This window comes from Glycine max, chromosome 3 (genome assembly GCF_000004515.6).
Source record: "Glycine max cultivar Williams 82 chromosome 3, Glycine_max_v4.0, whole genome shotgun sequence".
Taxonomy (NCBI): Eukaryota; Viridiplantae; Streptophyta; class Magnoliopsida; order Fabales; family Fabaceae; genus Glycine; species Glycine max.
Window position 1 is genome coordinate 45757090 of NC_016090.4, and position 25246 is coordinate 45782335.

The following is a 25246-nucleotide window of genomic DNA, read 5'->3' on the forward strand; positions in this document are numbered from 1 at the left end:
AACTACAAGATCATATTGAACACATCATATTGTTAAATTCATTTCATTCCTTTCTATTTCTCTCTTTCTATCACATCATATAACATAATATCTATAATTTTCTCTTTTTCCCTCCCTCTTACTAAGTGTAAAGTAGCATAATTGGTGTTCAAATATATTTTTCCATACTATAATTTTAGTTTCTTAGGTTTTAATTGTGTATCATAAGTATTACAAACTTACAATTTTAGTCTTAATTTTTTATTATGTCAATTCAGTTCTCAAGTATCCCTTGTTTTAGTCCCTCCTTTTTTATGGACTAACATTATTCTTGATAATTTATTTGAGATACTACTTCTATTTTTAAATATAAAATTATTTTAAACTAGTTCACACCTTTTAAGAAAGTCAGGTGTTTTAGTTAGAGACATTAAATTTGTTATAAATTTGTATTATATTTTAAAATTATTCTTAAAAATATTAGGACTTATCATCACTTAATTACTTTCTTCCTAATTAATCATTGTAAGCTAATCTTTTCTTTGATCCTTATAACAAAGATAAAAAAAATTTGACCTTGTTAATTCATAAAATTTATTTTAAAGTAATTAAGGGTATTTTGGTCCAAAGATATTTAGTGCAAAAGACAAATTGTTTATTTTACCTTATTAATTTATAGCATTTATTTAAGGGTTTAATGATTATGCAATGATAGTATAAAACAATTTTATACCTTCATTCCATCTCAAATCTTCATTTGAATGACTTTTAAATTAATTATTATAAAAGTCAACAAATTTATTATACAAGATATTGTGATTACATAACTATGTAATATTATTTTATATTATCCGCACATAATATTTTTTTATCTTTATTTTAAAGTAGTTAAGGGTATTTTGGTCAAAATACAACTTAAAAATAATCTAATAATAATGGACAGATAAATATAAAAAGTCTTATATTTAAGAAAAGATAATAATACATATTCTATTAAAAAAGGTAGTAATATGTATAGATTAAAATCATTTGTAGTAACCAATAATTATTTTTATATAAATATATTTTTGCCAATTATGTATGTTATTCAATAAAATTTAAATGTGGAAATGGGTTGGATTGAGTCAGGCCTTGCCTCTAACCTGTATTATATATTTATAGTCCAAGTCTAAGTCTTTTATCCATTACGAGCTTGATTCTAGCCTTTATAAAAGTTGGTCAGACCAACTTATATTAAGAAATGTAAAAATATATATATATTTTAAACAAAATCAAAGATTTTTCATTACAAATAATAAAATAATTTTAAATAACAAGATATAGACAAAATTTGCCTACAAATATTATGTATGATATGCTACTAAAGTCTTTTAAATTCCACCAAAAGCAAAAATCAATATTCATGCTACCCATCAATGCTTATGTGAATTAACCTATTTCAAACATGAGTTAAAATGATTAAAATCATCAAGCTATAAAATAATTTTGTAATTTAAATAAAATAATTCTAACACTATATATCATATTAATAATAATATTTTTATTATAAAATATTATATTACTAAATGGGTAGGCCTATCGGACTTCATAGGTTTTTCTAACCAATTTAACTAAATAGGACTTTTTAAAAATCTTAAGATGAACCTTTTACGAAATGAACTAAGTTACATCAAATCTTAAATGGATTGAGTCAACCGATGGTTCAACCTATATCCAATTTTTTTTTTGTTTAATATATTAAATTTAGATACCAATATTTAGATATATTCAATTTCAGTACTTATAATATATTATCCTTGAATCAATAATACAGTAAAAAAAAAAATCTTTGAACCAACCATGTACCTAAGTCAAATATATTTTGTTTATTTTTTTTGTAGATATTATTATTTAAATTTATGTGAAAATTTGAAATTCATAAAATTAAATTTTGACACTCCATATTACACTAGTATCTTAATAATTGATCCACCCAATCTACTTTTAAAATTTAAAAATACTATCTTTTTAATTTATTTCATTCAAAAGTCTTATTTCTTTAATTTATTATGATCATGATACTATACAATAATTTTTTGTCCTTGAAAATGAAGAAATATATTCTATTATATTTTATTTCATATTAAGAGACATGAATTTATCATAATAATGATAATATTTTTTCTTTTTATATATTTTTCTTTGAAATTATATTTTTGAATTGATCTAAATCTTAAAATATTTGTGCAATACTCTAAACCTTCAAAAAACCAGAAGGAAATACAAACAAATGAAAGTAATGGTACTCTTTAAATTGAAGAGTAATTTTTCTTTGGTAGTGAACGAGAAAAGACTAACAAAACCGAAGGAAAGATAAACTACTCCCTAAATTTAATGTATTAAAATTCAAGTTATAGTTTATTAAGATAAGTTAAATATTTCAACTTAATATGAGATTTTGAGTTTGAGATCTTAACATGCTGGCAACTATATTAAATATTTTCAATGGAGTAAACTTGTGATTCATATTAAAAATATATTAAATAAGTTATTTTATTTATTTTCATTCCTGTGCCCAAAGGCGGAAAGGAAGGAAAGTGAAAAAAAGAGAGGGTTATGAAATGGAATTGAGCTCCCAATTTCATTCTTTTCCCTTGGAAAGATGGTTTTGCCATTTGGTTTCATTTTTCGTTCTTTTCTTACCATAATTTCCTTTTCTTTTCTTTACTATCAATTCAAACCAACAACCCAAAAATGATATAACATTGCGTCTGAATTTAATATTAGACATAGGTACAAGTAGTTTAATAATGTTAAATGTTGCAAACGTGTTCGATTTTGTTTCTCTGCAATTTTGGAAAGACACTCATTTTATTGAAGATAACGCTGTCCTGGAATTTTCTCATTGCTTACTTCAGACTTCAGAGATCTATTGCAAGATGTTTCACCTTCATAATTTCAAGCTCCCCTAACATTGTTTTATATATATTGAACCTGTACAGGACTCAAGTCTTTTGTACAAGTGACTCCTGAGATAGTGGTAGATTCAGGTGACACTTTATTTTTTGGAACTTTCATGGCCCCTAATCCAAGAGTTAATAAGGCCTTTAGCTTTATGAAGGCCTTAGGAATTTCTGATAAGGATGTGAAGCCAGTGTTGATAAAGCTGTTCCGAGTTTATGAAGGAAACTGGGAACTTATTGAAGATGACAATTACCACACACTTGTAGATGCATACTTTGATTTTGAGAAACACAAGGTTCCTCTATATTCATTCTTTGTTTTTTTAAGTATATTTAAGCATATTTTATAAATTACCATGTGAATAATCTATAAATTTAGTGATTATTCACCAACGTTAATATTGTAAAACATTTTTAATTGTGATTAAATTATAAATTATTGTTTGTACGATTTTTAAAATAATTATTATAAAAATTAATAAACTTATTATACATAGTTATTTGTGATTAAATATTTCTGTAAAATTATTTTATATTATAAGAAAATAATTTTTTTTCTCATGATCTATTTATGTTGACTTATGACTTATGTAGACATACTTTTTGGGCTTACATTCTTCGTATTAGATAGTAATTATACTATTTTAATCTTTTAATTTTTAATTTTACAAATTATATTTTTCAAGTATATAATTTTTTTGATTTTGTTTGACATGACACTTAATGATGTTGTGGTAATAATAACTTGATTGTATCGTTTAACATGTTTGATTTTGATTCATAGATAAGTTTGACTTGATGATCAGTCTATGGTTTAGTCTTTGATTAAGATGATTAGATTTTTTCGTGACTAAGATTGGCTCAATGATTAATTCATATACTAACATGACTTAATTTTTCTTTTGATCTCTTTAAAATAATTGACCTATTTATTATTAATGTTAATTGTCACATCTTTGACATTTCATTATCCACTTTAAAAAATAGAAAATAAAAAGTGAACCGATTTAAATTTTTCTTATAAGTTAAAATTCACTTAATATTTTTTTTTGGTTTAATTATGTTTTTATTCATTTATACAAGAGAGGGTAACCATTTAGGCTGAGTTAGTACGTGTGTAGTTGTGAAGAAATAAATGAAAAAATGAGAGAAGTTTTCAAAATTTTGTATGAATCTCGGATTCTTTATCTTTTTTTTTCTTCTCTATTTTAATTCAAATATTTCTTATAATTTCTCTTTCATTCTTTTCTCTTCTAAACAAATAAATATTTCCTACTCTCAATTTTAATTCAAATATTTAGTTACTATTTTTATTTGAGGGGAATGATTAAAAGAAATTATCTAAATTAGGCCCTGTTACCTGTTTAATGCCCGTGTACTTGTTAGCATCTTGAGAAGATGAGAAGAGAATTATTTAATGCTCAGTAGTATCTTTGGTTGTATTGTATCATTGGAATGTGCATCAGACAGCTTTTTCCCCTTTTGTTTTTTGTTTTTCTTTTTTCTGCACATCTTAACATTTATTAATACCTTCTTCAAATAGGGAGTCGAAGGTGAGAGAAAAGCTAATGACAGTTGTCATGGTGGAGAAAAACCAAAACGGGGACCGCTTTTGGTAGATGATGATGATGACGACAAGGATTTGCAAACAATGGACAGTTCAAGTCAAATGTTAAGTGCAGAAGACAATAAAATATCACCAAAGACATTTGAACAGAAAATCATTGAGCCATCTCAAACATTCATGAAAGATATTAAGCCCAAAACCAGTTCACAAGCATCACATACAATGTTGAGTGAGGTAGAAAAGATCTCAAATTTACCTCGTGTGGCAGCTAAAGATAGAAAATCATACCCTGAGAATGCATCATCTGCAGTTGAGAAAGTGCTAGTGAAGCCAAGAACTAAGAAACTCAAGATGCAACTTGCTTCAACGAATCATATTGGTAATCATGCCTACTTTTTCGAGTATTAAGTTTTTTTTTTATTAAATACAACTTTGGTTCTTTATTTTTTTAAATTTACAAATTTTGTCCCCCTGTTTCAAAATAGACATTTCACCTTCTTATTTTAAAAAAATTATCATTTTGTTTCAATCTTTAATTTTGCTAATATTTAATTCTTACATTTTGATTAATTAAATCAATTTAAAGATCCCCTCAAATGTTTTTCCATCATCATTCATAGTCACTTTCCATGTTTTCCATAGCCTTCAACGCTCTTGGTCTCTGCATCCAAAAGAGAATTAGGGGGAAAACTCATGCCTAATTTTTAGTGGGTTAGTGACTTAGTGATACTATGAGTTTTAGCTGTTTTTTATTTCTGATGTAGATTAAGCGTGTGATTAGTTTAACATTGGAGAATTAATTTTGGATCCTGAATTGATTTTAGATAAATTTTTACATCTTTGGTTTCACGTTGGGCAGAGGATTTAATAAATAGGATCTCTCTCCTGTTAATGGTAAACCGTAAATAGGAGAGGATCCAAATCCAAGGAAAAAAACTTTCTTTAAAATAAATCCTTAATTTTAGAGAGTCCAACATCCATTGATTCCTTTAGCCAATCTTTTGTAGTGGCGCAATGAATGGTTGTTCTCGTTTTATATTGTTTCTTCTTATATAAAAAATTGCTATGTAGTTAAATTTTTGTTGATTTTCTCTAGGTTTACCTGATGCGTCGGATGAAAAACTGTGTCTCAAACCTCTGTCAACTCAGGATCAGGATATGGAAAGTAAAGATGATGTTATATCCGCCTGCGACCGTAATACCCCAGCTTATAATGGAAATATTACGATTGCTAGTTCTTCACGTCTGGGAGAAGTAAAAATATCTTTGAATTGTGACTCTGCGTTGGGACAACCAAACTTCAGTATTCCTAATTTGGATATTGTTATGAAGTTCATGGACAAGAAGTACATTCGCTCTTGCAACACTGTTGAGCCTCAATTTTCTATGGCAAAGCTATTGGATGACCTTTGCAGGATTTATCTCAAGTTGGGATATCGAAAGGGATCAAATTCCAAGCGTGCCAATTTACAGCAATATGTTAATCAAGGTGAAAGGAATCCCTTTCGTTTTATCAGTGACATAACAAAAGGTTCAGAAAAGGTGAAAATATCATTAATAGATGAAACTGGCAGTGAAGACTTGCCAAAGTTTAATTACATACCATGTAATATAACTTATCAAAGTGCTAATGTAAATATTTCTTTGGCTCGGATTTCGGATGAGGGTTGCTGTTCTGATTGTTCAGGCAACTGTCTTTCCTCACCATTGCCTTGTGCATGTGCTCAGGAAACTGGTGGAGAGTTTGCTTACACTCCTCATGGTTTGTTGAAAGAAGAATTTTTAACAGCTTGTGTATCTATGAAGAATGAACCTCAAGACCATCATTATGTGTACTGTCAAGAGTGCCCTTTGGAGAAGTCCAAGAATGAGTACATGCCCGAACGATGCAAGGGCCATATGGTTAGAAAATTTATAAAGGAATGTTGGAGAAAATGTGGATGTGACATGCAATGTGGGAATCGGATAGTGCAACGGGGCATAGCATGCAAATTGCAGGTAAGCAATTCTCTGAATACTGTTACAACGTAGAGCATATGCTTGAATTTTTGTTTGGGGTGCTCTAAATTCAGTTTGGAAAGTAAACTCAGTTTTTTGGCATGTTTGGTTATGAAAAGTATGTTTGCTTGGCGCTACCAATGTTAGCTGTTGATGAATACATTGTCATCTTTCCTTCTTCAGGTGTTTTCAACTCGTGAAGGAAAAGGCTGGGGCCTTAGAACGTTAGAAGATTTACCAAAAGGAACTTTTGTATGTGAATATGTAGGAGAAATATTAACCAATATGGAGTTATATGAGAGGATTATGCAGGATACTGGCAACGAGAGACATACATATCCTGTAACTCTTGATGCGGACTGGGGCTCAGAACAGGGGTTAAAGGACGAGGAGGCACTATGTTTAGATGCAACAAAGAATGGAAATGTCGGAAGGTTCATCAATCATAGGTAACCATATACCAAAAATTATACTACCTCTGGTCCCATATATAAGAAACAAAAGGCAACATTTTCTTGATCCTAATTATAAAAATCATATAACTACTTTATTGCTAAATTTCCTTTTTACCCCTAATTAATTGTAAGGCCTATTGATAATACACTCATTTCCCCATGAAAGTGAGTGTGTTTATTGAGTTGTCATCAAAAGAAGACATACTCATTGCTTGAAAAATTATCTTTTGAAAAATAACCTCTTTAATCATTAATGTAATGGATAGTCTTGAAATGAAATTAAAATTTATGACTAGTTAACTAACCTTACTACTTTTATTGATTTTGATAAATTAGGTAATTATTTCTTATATACAGGACAAGAAGTTTACCGTTTTGAAATTCATCAATAGCATTTTCCATTTAAAATTAGAATTACAATGTACCGATTTTTTACACTATCATCTAATTACAAATAATCGTGTGTGATAATTTTGTAAACTTTTGTCATAACTACCTTAAAAGTCATACCTTAGATGATTCCTAATTGGTTGAAAATATAAAAAAAAAAAAATTAAAGTGAAAATATAAAAATCCTTACAATGACAGTATGAAAAGTAATCTCTTAAAATTACTATTTGCAGGACCAAACATAAAATTTTGGCATCTTTAATGGCCATGTTCAGTTTTATGTTTCACTGTCTACTGTTCACCAACCATTATTGATCTTTGTTTGTTATTGCAGATGCTATGATGCAAATCTCATAGACATTCCTGTCGAAATAGAGAGTCCTGATCATCATTATTATCATGTAATGATTAGTTTCTCTTATATTTGCATAGTTCTCTTTTACCATACTGATTTACTTAATTTCTGTGCAAGAGGATAAAATTAAAGGTTTAATTGTACTTTTGATCTCTCAGATATAATAATTGTGTGATTTTGGTATCTCAGTTTCCAATTGCACGAATTAAGTCCTCCAGTTATCACAATTGTGCAATTTTAGTCACACTTTTAGTCCCTATGATATCACATTTGTGAGAGACCAAACATGATGTCATCATATGTGTCAAGCAACATGTCAGCTGCCACCATCATCTAGTGTCATGCCAACAAAATATATTTTACAGAAGAATGATAGAGGGATCAAAATTGCACAATTGCAATACCTGGAGAACCAACATTGTTATGAAGCTGAAATTAAATTCGGGCATATACTTAGATTTTTGTGTTTTGTTCCTTTTGTGCAGCTTGCCTTCTTCACCAACAGGACAGTGAGTGCAAATGAGGAGTTGACATGGGTAAGTCAGTTGGACCGATTTAAGACATACTTTTTGTTGTGCATTTGCATTAGTTTATGAATTTAGTTTAATGCACTGATGTTGTAAAGAGTTTTTGCATTATCATTTAGTTATAAATTGTCCTGCAACGTGACGGGTTTTAGAGAGCTTTTGGCAAAAAAAAAATAAAAAATCCTTCAACATTGGTGAAAAGCGTGCTTTTGTTTTGGCACCAGGCATGGCTTTCTGGTGTTAGGTCCACAATACTTATATGACATTATCTGCAGGATTATGGTATTGATTTTGATGATCACGACCATCCTATTAAAGCATTTCGGTGTTGTTGTGGAAGCGTCTTTTGCTGTGATAAGAAACAAAAAGGTTAGTTCAATTAAACAAGTGTTGTTTTGCTTAGATATTGTTTTTCTGTGATAGTTTGACTGGCTTCTCCATTCTCATCAAGCTTTATCCGTATATTGTTTATGCTTCCAAAAAAAATATCTGTATATTGTTTGTTACGTTCTAATAAATAATGTTTAGGAGGCTTTTGGTCTTTGACTATGTTGTTAAAAAGAGTATGAGAAGACTGATGAAGTTTCTACTTTCATTTATGATGATTCAACTTGTAGGAAAAGGAAAAATAGAAAATCAGATTAATGTAACAAGAGGGATGTCTGAACTCAAACAATTGGAGTAAAGTGAAGAACTCGAAGGTGGGAAACAAATAAATTCCTTGAGGGATTCCTTGTTCTATTTTCATTATGTGTCTAAACTGTTATTTCACCTCCATTTGGTTCACTTCATATATTGAAGCATCATGTTCGTACAGATTATCACTTTTAATTAGATGATTGTCTGGAAATTTTTCTCTCCAATGATGTCTTCTATGAAGCACTCTTTGATCTGCTTGGTGCCTTGGCTTAAGATGCCGTTGCCTGTCTACTACTATTCATCATTTGGGGAAGGAAGTACAATGCTGAAAATGAAAACTATGAAACTCAGGTGTCTAGATGTACAGGTGGGAGTAGTTTAGACTTTTTATGTTATTTTTGTCTGCAAATGTTTTAGGCATTTGTTGTTAATTGATTTGTAATTGTAACATCCTACCCAAAGTGGGAATATAAATAACTCAATTTGAATTTAAGTCAGAATTTTATTGTAGTCAATTAGGATTGAATCATCCTTTTAGTTAAGGATAATTTGAGATAACAATCCGAGGGATCGTTCTATATGGAAATTATCTTAAAGTATGCCTTCTTAGGCTATTTGACAAATTCAACTGAAAAGTGAAAGTTGATAACTGTTTATTTATTGAATTATAAATATTTGATAAGAAAAGAATTATTCATTAACAATGTAAAATAATTTTGTATAATCACACATTATCATGTAAGATGTTAATTTTTATTATAATTACTTTACAAATTATAAAAACAGTGATTTATAATTATTTAATATAAATGTATGTTGGTTAACTCTTGATAAAATTATCTATGATAGTCAATAAATATAAAATGACAAAATTAGACACAAATTGCAACAATCATGGAAGATTTGTAGCTACATCTCATCTCTCTTTCATATATTTGTTCTCTTTCTCTTTTCCAAATTACCATTAGGAAGGATAAAGGAGATTCTGATACCTAAATTTTCTAAAACTGTTTAATTGTGTTCTTCATTCTTGCAATTCGTTCAAATTCTAAAAATTTCAGAAAATTCTTTCGTATTTTTTGGATTAAAAACTAATTATTTTTTTAATAAACTAGAAAGTAAGTATATATATACCATATAATAATTAGACTTCTATAAGACAGCACACATACAATACAACTGCAAGACAATTTTGCACCGAAGGACGTTCTGTTTTGCAAATTTCGGTGAACTTAAAATACAGTAGGGAACAATAACTGTCAAGCCATCTTTCCAGCAGCACCTCTGGGGTTTTTAGCACAATACTCAAATAAGCTCCCATCAAAGCAACGCCTCACAGCTTCTTTTGACAGATACCCTTGTTCATCTCTTGCTAGGACATACAAAACTCCCCACTCAAATTTACTGGCAGCCCTGCAGTTAGTTAAAAAAAAATCACCCATTTTCGGTTCAAGATTCCCAACATGTGTGTGTATGCAAAAAGTTGAAAGAGAAAGATAGAGGACCAGCCAAAGAAGTCATATGCAACTCTATTTCCTTCAGTCATGTGCCACAGCTCCTTCAATGTCAATTTATCAGGCACCTCACGTGCGTACTTACTAAAAATGAATTCCAAATTTGCTGGCATGAACCTGCAAATTGCAATACTTGATGTTACCATTCACCCAAAACAGGCATAAACATGTCACTCTTATTATTAATTTTACTTACCTTCCCTCTGTGTCATAGGTACCAGTGTCACTTCCATGCTTTGCCCTATGTATGTTTTTTATGTAAATTGGGAAAAAAGGTGAAGGCAGCCATGTCTGTGTTAGAAATCATAACATGTTACAAGTAAGTGGGAGTAGTAATGGTAAGGTAAATCAAATACACTTGGGCCAGTTCCATGTAAAGGGTGACTCACAGGAAGAGTAGGGTAACTGAGAGTCACATGAATACCAATCGAAAATATGAAGGAAAGAATCACATTGAAACCGAGTGCACGGAATCCTGCAAAATTATGAAAAAAAAAAAAAAAAAAGGTGTCTCCTTCGTATTAAAATAATACTACAAAATTGATCAAATTAACAATAGACACGTATTCAAAAGAAAATGGGTGAGGTGTATTAAAATCATGAAGATAAGCATAGAAACAATAAACAAGATTGAGAGTGGAGTACCCTTATATGTCTCCAATGGGTAGACCACACCATCATTGTTTAGGTCGAAGAAGGATACATGCTGCTGAAGAACGGACATGTCGTTGTGTTTGTGGCCCCGCGTGCCATTCACATTCTCCGTGTCAGGGGCACTCAAAGCTCGTGGCAAATCTGAATTGATTAAAAATAACAGATAAAAGTCCAATTCCCACAAGTGCAAAAGACAAACTTGATCAAACCCCATTAAAATTTCCTCCTTTGGAACCCTTAATTAGATGACATCTTAGGCTAGCTAGAATATCATATTCTTTAATCCCATCAAACACACACAAAAAAAGAAGAAGAAGAGAATGATTACATGGTTTGGGGAGTTTGGTGTCCAAGTCCTCAGGGAGCTTTCTCTCAGAAGTGATTGGTGCCTTGTTGGCCACTGTAGCCATAGCTTCATGGGATGTTTCTACTGTTGCCATTACAATATATTGTATTAGCGAACTTGGATGAAGTAAGAAGTTCCTTGTGTTTTCTTTTCTTTGTTTTGGATGCCGAATAATAGTAATATGCTAGGGAAGAAGAAGAACTTAAGAAGTGTGGCGAAGAGAGAAGAAGGGAAGCTACACGCTAACAGTAACAGATTCTTCCTCGTGACTAGCGTTGCAATGGGGCACACAATCTTTAACAAGTTGAGTTTTGACACCTTACCATACCATACCAAACATGCATTATTGCATTTTTTTTTCAAACAATGTTCGATTATGATTTGGCTACTCAAGAAAGTAAACTTGACGTTCTAACTTAGCGTCACGTCACAATCAGATTTAACGCAAAAGCTTGAAATGGTATTAGCATTTTAGTTTCACGTCCATTAAGCTACGCGCACCTAACAGTCACCCAGACGCAAAACCAACCTCTAGCCTCTATCTTGATCTTAATTATAGACCGAGCCGTGCAAGTCCATGCCTCTTTACCTATTTTAATTTTAAAAAATAATGGATAATTATTAGGAGAGAAATAATCAAAATTTAAAAACTGTCAAAGGATAAAATGATATAGTAAAATGCCTACACCAAATGAAAATGTTTTCTTTATTATTAGTATTAGTACAGATGTATAAATGATTTCATTAATTTTTTTATATTGATTTGATATTAGAGGTTATTTATTACCCTTTCTAATGGAACAAACTTACACTCTCTAAGGGACAGGCAACTTAAACTTTGAAAAACATTAATAAATATTTTTTCTTTTTATCACCATCATTCGTATATTCTCTATATTTTTGTTCTCGTCTTTATTCTTCTTGTTTCTTGTCAATGTTTATGATTATGAGGTTCAAATGCAGGAACCCCGAACCGAACTACAAGTGGAGTTGGATTTTTTTCTTCTTGCTGCCGTGGGCTAAGCCCAATTTGCTTGTCTTTTGGATCCTACACTCCTACTCCACTATTGCATCTTGCACCTCAAATTGCATTTCAAAAAACTTATTTGGGATTATGGGCATGTTTGGGTAAGCTTCTTTAGAAGCACTTCTAAAAGAAGAAAAAAGATGAGATGAATTTTTTCATAAACAAAAATAAGCTCTTCATAAATTAATTTTTAGAAGCTCACCAATATAGCTTCTCTAAAAGATGAGATGACATCTACAAATTATCTAATGGAAATCTCATTTTAGCTAATGGAGAATCTCATTTCATTTTTTTTTTCTTATTTTCTTCTAGAAGTACTTCTAGAGAAGCTTACACCCAAACAGACCCTATAAATTTGTATTCTGGATTAGATTTTTCGGAATACAAGAGAAGGAAGATATAATAGTAGTAGCGTAAGAAATAAGAAAATTATTATTTCCACTCCCTCTAGTTAGTAATACACTCCCCTTTATAATTATTTTTCCTAAAATAGCCTGGAAATTATAATTTATAGTAAACGTTCTCCAGAAGACCGCACCCCCTCCTCCGACCTGTTGCATATATACTAAATGAATAATTATTTCAACTTTGGTTTGGTAATGAAAGCGGAATTGCTGCATCCGGAAAAGGTGAGATGGGAGGAGATAGCTAGTGAGAATGACTCCAACTAGGTCAAAGCAATGTGGAAGAAGAAGTTCAGAAGTTGGGATTTGGTAGAAATTGGGGATTAAGGGAATTGTTTGTGCAAATGGAATTTGGAAATTAAATGTATGGAATTATGCACACCTTCCATACTGTATTTGGTTGGTGCGTGATATTTAGCTGCCATCCATGAAAATATGAAATTTGAGAATTATTAGTTCATTAGTAGGAAGGTGGTACGAACTACACAGTACAGCATAAGCATGGCTTCTATTCATTTTCCACAAAATTGACACAGCGAACTTGCCAAGAAAGTGACTTGGATTGGCCATTTTGGACTTGTGTGCGTGTGTGTGTCCAGTTTCACACCACTCATCAGCAGCCAACATTACATTACTTGCTTGCGTTATCAAAGTCAACAACTTGCGAATGGCAGCTAAGAACAAACAAACAAATAAACGCAATCATACGACATGGACTAGAATCGGACGGCTCAGAACCAATGTGACCCACACGTGTGAGCCGCAGGATGTTTTTGTTCTTTTTCTTTTTCGCTTCACTTTGTTACCATAGTCACTCTAGAACTAGAATCAAAAGCAAGAGCCTATAGTTGACGGCGTTGGTTGGGGTTCTAAGATTGTTTTGTTTGAGTTAAACGCGACAAACTCAAATACGTGTGCATTACAACTCCTAACCCCTCACCATCCTCTTCTTCTCTCTCATTCATACCCCTCCTTTTTTATTTGTATTCTCAGCTTTGTTAGATTCCGTTTCTGGTTTTTCCCAATTCCATAGTACTCTGTTATCGTCGTCATCCCTTTTATAGGTAAGATTTTCTGTTCACCCTTTTCACACGACACTGCTTATAATTATTGGTTTGCTTATGTTTACACATAGGATTGTTAATTATTAATTGAGTTTCATCTATTATACTTCTGTATGCCTTGTTAAATTTTGTAATTTTAGTTGTTTTTTTTTTTTTAATGAAATTTCTTTGAATCTGGGAGTTTGATTTTGATCTGTTCTGGTCTGAATTGGGTGGTCTCAACGAACGATTATTGGTTGCAAAAGAGGCATCTTGTGTGGCGGGTACCTTTTTCTTTAATTGGTGGTTGTAAAGAGCGAGGTGTGGGGTGTTTCTGTGACACGAAGGATGACACTTGTCATTTGTCAATGTTTGCCTTTAACTAACGGTGAATTTCAGTGTGATGGCCCCCTTTAACACTCTTTTTCTTCAAGCCTCCATTCTGCCAAAGCTGATGCTTGAACTGAACTCGTTTCTAATTTACCATTCATATTGGTATTTTCTATATTGGTTTTTGTGTAGCTTTGTTTTAAAATGCAACAGCAGCTCACAATTACCACCACCCTTTTGTTTTTGTTCATGAGCTTGGCTAGCTTCTAATTCATGACTTCAAGCTGATCACTTTTTTATTTTATTAGTTATAAACAGGCTTGTGCTGTATGCTATGCTTCTTATTTCATGTTATTTACCTTGGCGATTACAACTTGTTTTTATTCTCAAGATAATAAGATTCAAGGTTAAATCAATGTACACTGTGTGAAGATGCCTCTGATTTTCTTTTTGTACCCGTTATAAGTTGCAGATATTGTGATTCAAATAACATTGTTTCTGACCTTGTGTTGGCTAGCATTTTTTCCCTTCAAAGGCTTTTGCCATTTTTTGAATAATATCCATGAAAACTGTGATGTGTAGGGGTATTAGGTAACTGTGTTGGTGTTTCATTACTTCTATCTGTTTTCTAGAGCTTTTATGACTTAAACCCTTTACTTCTCATAGGATTAAGCTTGAAATCTAGACCAGTGAGATATGAAAAGGCAGAAAAAACACTACCTTACCAAATTGCTGTATATTCTGTCCAGTAGGTGGTAAAGATAACTTATTATTAGTGGTTGATTAGCTGACATACAACTTTTTTTTTTATGTTGAAATCAGGACAGACAAAGCTGATTCACTTAGGAGCCTCGAGAGCTATGTCTACATCTTCTCGTGTTCTTCCCACTCCATTGGAAAACAAGTATATGAAACCCCCAGATTCTTTTCAGCTTTCGCCAGTCAGAGATCTGACTGCAAATTCAGCCTCATCAAATTCAATCAGAAGTGCTGGGAAGATGTTTTCTTCACCTTCTAAATGTCCCGATGACTTCCCTTTTTCCTCTGTTTCACAGCATGATAGGCAATATCAAGATCCCCCCTTTGTTTCTCAGACAATTGGTGATAGCGTGTCTTCCGAAATACATTCAATGACATTCATTTCTCACCCTCAAGAAAATGAAGATCTTTCCTGGGGACCAGATCCATGTCAGGATATTCTTGGCTTTCCTGAAAATGTTTCTGTCCAGCATGATCAGGTGGAAAACAATGGTTGTTACATAAATGATGATAATGTCAAAAGATCTGATTTTGGGGAGTGGGTTGATCAGTTAATGTCAATTGATGATTCTCTTCACCCGAGCTGGAGTCAGCTTCTTGCTGATGACAATGTAGCAGAACCAAAACCAAAGGTTTGTTTCTCGAGCTGATTACTGCCATGCTTGTTCTCACATGTGAAGTTCTAGAACCAGTAGGTGGTATCTCATTTTTGGATTCCTCTTTGTGGTCTATGGGTCATGATTTTCATACATGAACTAGTTACCGATGCAGATGAAAGTTAAGTTAATCTTGATCTTTTTATCTTGTGATGACAAGTGAGTAAAATGATGGCTATAAATCTCCGTCTAAGTTTCCCCTTAAATTTACCTTTCTACATGGAGATGGTTGTAATTTATTTGGTGCATGTAGGTGCTAAATTCTAATTTCTATCTATTTCATCACCATGTACATGTGAATTTGTGTAAATAGTTCATTCCCTCTTCTCTGCTATGTGTAAATGTGATTCTTAACAGTTTGAACTCATGTACCTTAACTTTTTTTGTTCAATAGTTTCTCTTATTGATGTATATTGTGTTTATTTTTATTGCACAAGTTGCGGAAACATATCCTACTCTGTTGATGCAGGCATCTCAGGTTCCTCCGCAGCAGCATATACCATCTGGAGAAGTTGTTGGTAATTCAGCATCAACTGCATCGCAGACTAAGGCTAGAATGCGTTGGACTCCAGAACTTCACGAGGCCTTTGTGGAAGCAGTTAATCACCTTGGTGGTAGTGAGAGTATGTTTACGTCTCCATAATCTTATACTTTTTTACCTTACTTCTAGAATTTTTCTTGTCATCTCATGATGGTAACAACTTAACACGCAGAGGCTACTCCAAAGGGTGTGTTGAATCAAATGAAAGTTGAAGGTCTTACTATCTATCATGTAAAAAGCCACTTGCAGGTACATTTGTGATTTATCATCCTCTTAAATAGCTTATGGGTGTGATGTCAATTTATTTAATCTAATGTTTTTCACATTATTTTTTAATTTCAGAAGTATAGAACTGCCAGATACAAACCAGAGCCATCAGAAGGTATGTAAAGTGTATTTATGAACTCTATTGTGCATATAACCAGACATCAAGGAAGATGTTCTTTTTCGTCTTCCTTAATCCTATTTTTGGATTGAGAAAGAAAGTAGTGAGGAAACAAAAGGAAAGTGTTGAATGCCATTTTTCCTGCCATTCTCCATACATTTCAACAATAATGCCATTTCTTTAGGGTCACAGTGCATTATAAGCATTAAGCACACAAAAATTCCTTTTCATTTTTTGACAAAAAACGATTAAGGGTGTGAACGAGTCCTTTTCTATGCCTGCAGGAACGTCTGAGAAAAAGGTGACTCCAATGGAAGAAATGAAATCTCTAGACTTGAAAACGTGAGCTCTGTCTCTTTCTCTCTCTCTCTATGTTAGTTATTGCATAATGTAATGTTTACTCAATGTAACTTTCCTCTAATTATTATATATTTTAATTTGAGATATAACCAAACAAAGATTGGTACCAGTTAGACGGCAATACAAGTTTGAATTTCACTGTTGCAAGATATATTTTCATGTCGTATGTGAACAGTTGCTTCATAGATTTTCGTACTTGAGTTTGTTTTTCTTTTGCAGGAGTAAGGGGATCACTGAAGCATTACGTTTACAGATGGAACTCCAGAAGCGACTTCACGAACAACTTGAGGTAATTAATATAGTAGTACTTGAGGTTTTCTTGAGGAGGAGTTTTGTTTGCTTTGCAAGTTTTTGGCATGTTCTGATATGGCAACTTTGATACAGATCCAAAGAAAGTTGCAGATTCAAATTGAAGACCAAGGGAAACGTCTTCAGATGATGTTTGAGAAACAGAGAGAGATGGGTGACAGCAAGGTTAACGTCTCCTTGGACGAGCCTTCTGCTGCTGCACCATCAGAAACAGTAGAAACCACAAATGAGGAACGCCACAAATTTGAAAGCATTCCAAAAGCCATACCCGAAGAGAAGGAGTCAAGCACAACAAAACAAATTGCAGGTGAAGCTGAAGAAATGATCAAGGAAGATGAAGTTGCACCACCCACAAAACGGGTGAAAAGTTCGTAACAGCAGGATCGTTGTTTTATGCCTTCTAGATTTGTTTAATATTCTTAGACTGGTTTGGACTCCATGGAACTTGTAGAAATATTATTGGATCCAAGGATGTTTCAACTTGCTCATTTATCACAGCCATTTCCTATGAAAATATGGCATGAGTGCCACAAGTAATGGTGGCTCATTGTGATGGAAATTTTGTTACCATCCTCTTAGTGGTCCTTGAGGTTTTTTTTTTTTCTTTTCTTTTTCACATGTAAACTAGCATTTATTTATACCTGTGTTTAATGTATTATATAGAAAATCAGAATTGAAAAATAAAAGTAATATTAAGACTCCAAAGAAATAATACATTTTCAAAAAGTTCAAGAGGGCGAATTTTCTTTTAAAGAATTTGTGTTTGTTGAAAAGAGATATAGAATGAAGTGAGATGAAATAAATATTACTATTAATGATAAAATAAGATGAAATTTAGATGAATGAAAAATGAAATGGAAAGAAATAAAATAAAATAATTTTAGTAGTTTATTATTTAAATTACTTAAAGTAAATTGAAATAAATAACGAGGATAAAGATTTATTTGAGTTTAATAGACACGTACAGTTTTTATATTATCAATAATAGAAAATAATAATAATAATAATAATAATAATAATAATAATAATATATTTATTGAAGTAAGTATTACAATAAATTGATAAGTTTAATATATATATATATGTGTGTGTGTGTGTTTTATTAAATCAATGCATATATTATTAATCCAATTTATTTTGTTTAATAGTACTACTATCATGCAATTTTATTATTTCAGAAACAATGAAATAGATATTTTATTTTGCTTTGTTACAAGAGGTTAATTTTAGTACAATTTTTTTTTAAGAATAATTTGAGTACATTGTATCATTAACTAATTAAAAATCATTTTAGATATATAGTAATTATAAAATTAACAATTTTATATAATAATAATAATTTAAGATTAGATTAGATGAAAATGTAAGATTTGTATTTTAATTAAACTTCTATTAGAGATAATTACATGTGTAAACAAAACATAGAGCAAGTAGAAGAGATAGATAAATGGAAAGCGAGCTAAGCATGGCGGTGGTTGGTGGTGGTGCCTGCCGGAATTGAATTGAATTGAAGAGAGATGTTGTTTCAGGTGGGCGGGCAAGGCAGTCGCCCCACCTTCTTCGAGATGGCGGCGGCTCAACAACTGCCGGCGAGCCTCCGCGCCGCTTTGACATACTCCATCGGCGTCTTGGCCTTACGGAGACCCTTCCTTCACAAACTCCTCGACTTCGAAGACGAATCCTTCGCCTTACTCATGCTCGTCCTCGAATCCCACACCTTACGAACCACAGGTATAAAAAAATCAAACACACCCTCACTCATAATAATAACATCAACTAATTCATTCTTCTCTCCTTCCTTCTTTCTAGATGCTTCCTTTTCGGAATCTCTCTACGGCCTCCGAAGAAGGCCCGCCAATATCGCCCTCAAGAATGACGACGCCACTACCACCACCACCAGCAGCAGCGCATTACGGAGGCGCCAGAGAGTTCTTTCCGTTGTTTTTTTGGTACTTTGCTGTTCTCATTTCTCGTGTAACCCTAATTTCCTCGATTCTTTCTGATTGAGTAGTGCTGTGTTGGAAAAGGTTGTGTTGCCGTATTTGAAATCCAAGTTGCATTCAATCTACAACAGAGAAAGGGAAGCCAGGCTTCAAGCCACTCTATGGGGAGATGAAACCCAAGGCTTTGATGATGGCCGAGGAGATTATTCTCCGGTGTCAACGCTAACTTCTGATGCCGCAGCCTCCATTTCAATGCGCATCGCAAACAGAGTTCAGAGAATTGTTGGGTTTTGCTACCCGTGGTTACATGCTAGTACTGAGGGTATGTCAAATTCAAATACAAATTAACATGATTTTAATAATTCAATTTTTTTTCAAGGTTATGCATTCTATTCTATCTGTGACAATTATTTCTTTGGAGTCTGAATATCCTTAAAGGTCTAAAGTATCATATTTACAATGCAGGCTTGCAATTTGCTTACCAACTCTTATACCTGTTGGATGCTACTGGATACTACTCGCTAGCACTGCACGCACTTGGGATTCATGTTTGCCGAGCTACAGGGCAAGAGCTGGTACACAATTAGAAATTAGGATATTGCATTCAGAAAAATCTTCATTTTGTGTTATTTGGAAAAAAAAAAAATTGGCCATGCATTTATACATAATTTTTATTTGCTCTGTTTCTTTTGTTACTCCAGTGTTTTTTCTTTTACTTTTTCACACGAGCAATATCTCAACTCTCAAGCTTGCCATACATTGGCGGCAGCCTCCTTGTTCCCAAAGTGTAATTAAATGAAATAACTTTTCCACCATGCCACACTTGTCAACATTTAAAAATATTCTTACCATCTGGTGGTTGTTAAGTGATAGTATAGTGTTATGGGTTGCATGTTTGTTTGTTTGTTTGTGAGTGTGTGTTAAAGTGGTTAATGAGTGAATTATGAAAGAAAAAATCTATCGGTATGTAATATTAAACTATATTTGTAGTTGTTGCTAATTTAATGCACAATCCTTCCAAGAACTCCAAACATGTTTCAAATGCAATGAGTGGTTGTCTGCATCAGTCTGTCATGTACCTATGTTCTATGGTGTTGTAATTATGCTTGAAAAAATATATACTAATATACTATTATTTGCCTTCTTCAATATGTCAGACTCAAATAAATAATTCAAAGTAACAATTTGTGAGCTTTGTTTTGTGAGTGTATAACTCTGTTAGTTACTCACAATTTTGTGGCTTAAAAACATTATAATTGTTGGGTTAATTGGTGAAAGAGAAATTTGTTCATTTCTGTTTGTGTGATTGATTTTGCTCTTTTCTCCTTTCATGTCAAGATAGATGGATACCTCTTCTAGGATTTCAAAGATGCGTAACCGTGAACGTGAGAGGCTTCGTGGGCCTCAATGGTTGAAGGTATGTGATTTTTTTATCAGTATAATGACTTTTATCTTTCCCTGATTTTCCATGAATTAAGAAGAAACTGAAGAAGTTAGTTAGTTAAACTTTTTTTCTGTATATTTCGCATGAAGCATGATAATGCTGACTGTATGAATTAATGTTCTTTTTATGCTCCATTTTAACCACATGATTCGAATCTCAGACATTGCAAGGAGCATTGCTCAGCTGTTCGTACACTGTACTTGACTATGCACAAACCGGATTGATTGCAGCAGTGTTCTTTTTTAAAGTGAGATGGCTAATCCTTTAAATACATATATGTTTTTCCTTTGTTCACTGAGTACTAACAATATCCTGAAAGATGTACTAATGATGTTGTAGCATGGTAGATATTATTGACTTATTTAGATTTGATTTGTATCCTAACTAATTATCCAATATTTCTACTAATGGGAGCTAGTTTATCTTAAGTTTGACTTCTTGTTCTGTCTAGAGGTTCCCTTAAGTATGCTTTCTGGTGATATGCTGTTAAATAGGTTAGCTTTATGTGCTTATTACTAAGGAGCATAATTATTAACACATCACCTATTTGAATTATGTAGATGATGGAATGGTGGTACCAGTCTGCCGAGGAGAGAATGTCAGCTCCTACAGTATATCCTCCACCCCCTCCTCCTCCACCACCAAAGGTGAAGAAGCAAATTTAAGCTTTTCTCCCACCTCTCTCCACGGGCAGTTGTTTTGACTTTGTTTTACCTGAATGAATTTTCTGGACAAATAAATTATATCTATTTTCAACTTTCATTGTAAAAGCTTCTTTTTCTTTTTCACTACATTTTCTATGTAGTGTCACACACTGTCAGTAATTAGAATCTTGTACAAACAGGTAGCGAAAGAAGGGATACCACTACCACCAGACAGAACAATTTGCCCCTTATGCTCGCAAAAGCGTGTAAATCCATCTGTAGTTTCAGTTTCAGGGTTTGTCTTCTGCTATGCTTGCATATTTAAGTATATTACTCAGGTGAGAGCTCTAGACATCCTTACTGTGACTAATATATAACCTACATATAAATGCAAACTGGTTTTACTTTTCATGATTCTCTATACTGACGACTTCATGACTAAATTTAAACTATATTACGAGATACATTAGAAATTTCTGGGAAGTTCAATTAGATATATTGCGGATGCATGAAGCCTTTTGGTTGCCAGAATTTACATGATCCCACTGTGGTTGTCAGATGGGGATCACTCAAACAACTGAATAACAATGTTAACTCATTTCTGTCATATTTATTATGAATATCTTGCAAATCCCACTGAAAATAATCAACTGATGAGTCGTCACTCGTTTTATCTAATGCAAGTTTTCGTGTTTCCCCATTACAGTATAAGCGCTGCCCAATTACTTTAATGCCTTCAACGGTTGACCAGATAAGGAGACTCTTTCATGATGTCTAGGCCAGTTGGAGCGGAATTGGTAGAAATTACAGTTATCTTGAGTACATAGGCAAAAGACTCCCAATTATTGTTGTACTACTACTACTACTACTAATATAAAGTATATCTTTTTCTTTTAGTAAGTGGCTTAATAAGAGGTATCATTTTTGTTATTTTCCTCTTATTCATTCGTTTATGAATACTATATACGTCGTCGTCGCTCAGTAGCACTGGTGGCACTCCTGGCTTTGGCAAATGAACTATATTAATTATTACTCGACATTTGCCCAAAACAATTGCGAAAGTAAGAGCTTCAACTTAGAATTATCTATGCATTAAATGATTAAAGAACTGAATAATATACTAGTAAAGAAATGCATTTGTCACGAATATCCAGGGCTACAACAAAAATCACGCTTCTCTATCACCGCGAGAAAAGAAAAAAAAACCACCTCGTAGCTCAAACTCCTGCAGCACTGGCTTCAAACGCTCTTTCTAGTCTGGTCTGCAATGCCGTTGAACTCCTCTTTGGTTTCACATCCTGCAATACAAGCAGCTATGATTTGTCTACTAACTTCTAATAGTAATGTATAAAAACATAATCGTAAGTAATTCTGATACTTACCTTTCCACTTTTGTTGAATTCCAAATCCATGCTCTGCTCTGTGTGACTCCAATAGCTCCCAACAGTACCTATGATGGGTGTCTCGTCGGGACTCCGGCTTCTAGACCTTCTTGAAGATGCAGATAAAGACAACATCCTGATCTCTTCAAGGGTTAATGCTCCTAAAATTGGCCTATCCTCATGACTCCACGGTGAACCTCTTCTTCCTTTTGGTGTTTGTTCTCCCACAGAACTGGTATTGTTGACGGAATTCAGGGTGGTTTCCGATGATTCAACCAACCAGCTCGAGAGGCTGGTGTCCACCCCAATTTTGTCATCGAACCTCTGCCTTGCCTTGCGGTTTGACAGCTTCAAACTAGGCTCTGGACTAATGGGTATGTTGACATCTTTCACTACCAAGTTGATGTTTTCTTTATCGTTCTTCAGTGTTGCTTTGACTACTGTCCTCTGACTTGGATTCAGCACTGACGAAACATCTGGAATCTTTCCTTGTGTGATGCTGTTTGTGCTTGTAGCATGAGCTGACATTTGACTATTAACTTCGTTCTCTGCTTCAGCTGATGAAATTCGTATTCTAGAATTAGCGGACATAGAAAAGAAAGATTCTGAGGACTCTTCTTGAACCCATGTTTGGTTAACATCAGCGCCTTCTACCCAATCTTTCTTCTCATTGGAAGGATCATCTTCAAGTGTAGCATCCAAACTAACATTTAAATTATTATCATCGTACCCGTCATCATCAGGGCAATCTCTATATCTATACTGAGTGACAGGGTCATTCGCTCTTCCTTTTTCACCTTCCTTCTTGATTAATTCCTTGGTGGCAGGTTGCTGTTCATTGTTCTCGGATGGTTTTCCTTCTTTAACACTTGGGGATGACCCAAATGTGCATACGAGTTGTATTGGACTGTTAACTTCGGCCTCGGCATCTGAAACTTTATTTCTAGAAGAAATGGAGAGGGAGAACAGTGACTCAGAAGACTCTTCTTGATGCGATCTTTTACTAATCTCATCATCTTCTTCTTCCTTCTTACATATCTGAGGTGCTTCCTCTTCCCTTGACCGCTCCTCCTTGGTTTCAACACTCTTAATTGATTGCTCTACATTTTTTATTCTGAAAGCGTAAATGAGGGGATAAATATGTATAATCAAAATACTACAATAAGATCATAACGGAATGAATGTATGGTTTACTTTGATTCTGCTATGCAATCAATGAGTTCTTCAACATCGGTCTTTTGGCGTGCGAGAGGTTCAAAAGCTCCTTCTCTCCCATGGGTCTGTGACAAACAAAATATTTGAATCGTTAATGGAGAGAGAGATGAAGGAAAGTGAGAGAGGTTTTGCTTGCTTGCTTACTTGGGGTTCATCTGTGGAGGGTGTTGCATCGGCGGAACGCAATTGGTTCCTCCGTTTAGAAGTAGGAAAGCAAGGTAGAAAGCAGCACCTCATCATTAACTAATTGATTTTGTGAAAAAAAGTGACTTTAATTTGATGCTTCTAAAGAAGAGAGAACTAGAGTGAGAGTGTTTTGGAGGTCATGGGAAGAGAGAAGGGATTTGAGGAACAGAACAAAGAAAAGAAAAGAGGGATTATTTGAGGAACAGAACAGAAAAAGAGAACCAAACGGTCATGAAAAAGGCTTCAGAACCTGGGATCAGAGCTTTTCAAATTTGACCGTTAAGATTCCCACATCATTCAATAAACACTCAACTCTATTCCTTGTACTTGTACAAGTCCTTGGAATCTGTATTCTCGCACCGTAGCACGTTCCAGATGACTATTTCACTTTAATTAATACCACTATTTCTTTTTCTACACCATCACTCGCTCTTCTATGTTTTTTTATATAGAAATCAAGAAATATAAATAATGACAATAAAGGTGTAGTAATCACAAATGAGTAAATTATGTGATCTTAAAATAATTTTTTTCCTTCAAAATAATCAATATAATACTCTGAACGAATCATATTAGAATAATAATCAATATAATACTTTGAACGAATCATATTAGAATAAGATAAAATTTTAGAGATTATGTAAGTGTGAGATTAGATAAATTAAGAATTATTTATATTAATAAAATACATTTATTTTATTTTATGTAGTTAATTACTTAAAAACTTCATAATTAAGTGTTTTGTTTAACTTTAATTAATTATGAAGAAGTTTTAGTGGAAAATATGTGAGTGAATAAATGACCTAATATTTTTTTAGATTTTTCAATACAATAAATAAGTGAAAAGAATTAAAAGTATTCAATAAATAGTATTAAATAACTGATAATAAAATAATAAATGATATTAAATATCCTTGAAAAGTTAAGCGTGTAAAAACAAAATGTATTAAATAAACTATTAAATAATTTAAAATACTATTTTACCCGTAATACTAGTATTTCTTATTAAACATTCTAATAATTTGAAGAACGTATTGATTAAACTATTCAGTTAAATGCTTCTACATAAAGAATATAAAAATTATTAAACTAAATAATAATATATTTTCTGGAATTAACATTGGAGCAACTTAAATATACCACCAGCTTTTAAAACTGTTATTTTGAATGAGTCCTGAAGATTTTACTTAAAAGGAGCGTTTTTATTAACATATGATTGAGATTTTTTTGTTAAAATTCAAACCTAAAATTT

At 32.8% G+C, this 25246-nt stretch overlaps 5 protein-coding genes across 10 annotated transcripts; 3 read left to right on the forward strand and 2 right to left on the reverse strand.

Moving 5' to 3' along the window:
- The first annotated feature begins 4387 nt into the window (after nt 1–4387).
- On the forward strand, nt 4388–9451 carry LOC100802372 (histone-lysine N-methyltransferase SUVR4). 3 transcript variants are annotated; one of them, XM_003520798.5, is made up of 8 exons: nt 4388–4867; nt 5585–6486; nt 6670–6935; nt 7666–7732; nt 8172–8222; nt 8489–8582; nt 8831–8914; nt 9031–9451. In XM_003520798.5, the coding sequence occupies exons 1-7, from the start codon at nt 4573–4575 to the stop codon at nt 8896–8898; spliced, it is 1743 nt and encodes a 580-aa protein (XP_003520846.2). In that variant the 5' UTR covers nt 4388–4572; the 3' UTR covers nt 8899–8914; nt 9031–9451. The 3 variants fall into 3 exon arrangements, with proteins under 3 accessions (XP_003520846.2, XP_014629518.2, XP_040870171.1); XM_014774032.3 differs by having other exon boundaries at nt 4389–4867; nt 8831–9451; XM_041014237.1 differs by lacking the exon at nt 4388–4867 and adding an exon at nt 5057–5199 and having other exon boundaries at nt 8831–9451.
- Nucleotides 9452–9983: 532 nt separating this feature from the next.
- LOC100802743 (peroxygenase 2) lies at nt 9984–11726 on the reverse strand. The gene is made up of 6 exons (XM_014774033.3): nt 11349–11726; nt 11012–11161; nt 10756–10841; nt 10563–10657; nt 10358–10483; nt 9984–10265 (listed from the first exon to the last, which is right to left on the reverse strand). Exons 1-6 carry the CDS (start codon nt 11458–11460, stop codon nt 10112–10114), a joined length of 723 nt encoding a protein of 240 aa, XP_014629519.1. The 5' UTR covers nt 11461–11726; the 3' UTR covers nt 9984–10111.
- A 1762-nt stretch (nt 11727–13488) lies between these two features.
- On the forward strand, nt 13489–17882 carry PHR10 (MYB-CC domain-containing transcription factor PHR10). Of its 4 annotated transcripts, XM_014774035.3 has the most exons (9): nt 13523–13861; nt 14107–14228; nt 14993–15561; nt 16055–16208; nt 16299–16375; nt 16469–16508; nt 16796–16853; nt 17091–17160; nt 17256–17818. In XM_014774035.3, the coding sequence occupies exons 2-9, from the start codon at nt 14189–14191 to the stop codon at nt 17553–17555; spliced, it is 1308 nt and encodes a 435-aa protein (XP_014629521.1). In that variant the 5' UTR covers nt 13523–13861; nt 14107–14188; the 3' UTR covers nt 17556–17818. The 4 variants fall into 4 exon arrangements, with proteins under 4 accessions (XP_006577307.1, XP_014629521.1, NP_001350645.1 ...); XM_006577244.4 differs by lacking the exon at nt 14107–14228 and having other exon boundaries at nt 13489–13861; nt 14998–15561; NM_001363716.1 differs by lacking the exon at nt 14107–14228 and having other exon boundaries at nt 13631–13861; nt 17256–17882.
- Nucleotides 17883–18586: 704 nt separating this feature from the next.
- Nucleotides 18587–22107, forward strand: LOC100804330 (peroxisome biogenesis protein 12). The gene is made up of 9 exons (XM_003521720.4): nt 18587–18911; nt 18990–19129; nt 19208–19445; nt 19589–19698; nt 20466–20540; nt 20728–20814; nt 21128–21214; nt 21412–21549; nt 21918–22107. Exons 1-9 carry the CDS (start codon nt 18698–18700, stop codon nt 21987–21989), a joined length of 1161 nt encoding a protein of 386 aa, XP_003521768.1. The 5' UTR covers nt 18587–18697; the 3' UTR covers nt 21990–22107.
- On the reverse strand, nt 21923–24379 carry LOC102663852 (uncharacterized). Its single transcript, XM_006577246.4, has 4 exons — nt 23953–24379; nt 23788–23873; nt 22594–23707; nt 21923–22509 (listed from the first exon to the last, which is right to left on the reverse strand). The coding sequence occupies exons 1-4, from the start codon at nt 24046–24048 to the stop codon at nt 22429–22431; spliced, it is 1377 nt and encodes a 458-aa protein (XP_006577309.1). The 5' UTR covers nt 24049–24379; the 3' UTR covers nt 21923–22428.
- Between the last annotated feature and the right edge of the window lie 867 nt (nt 24380–25246).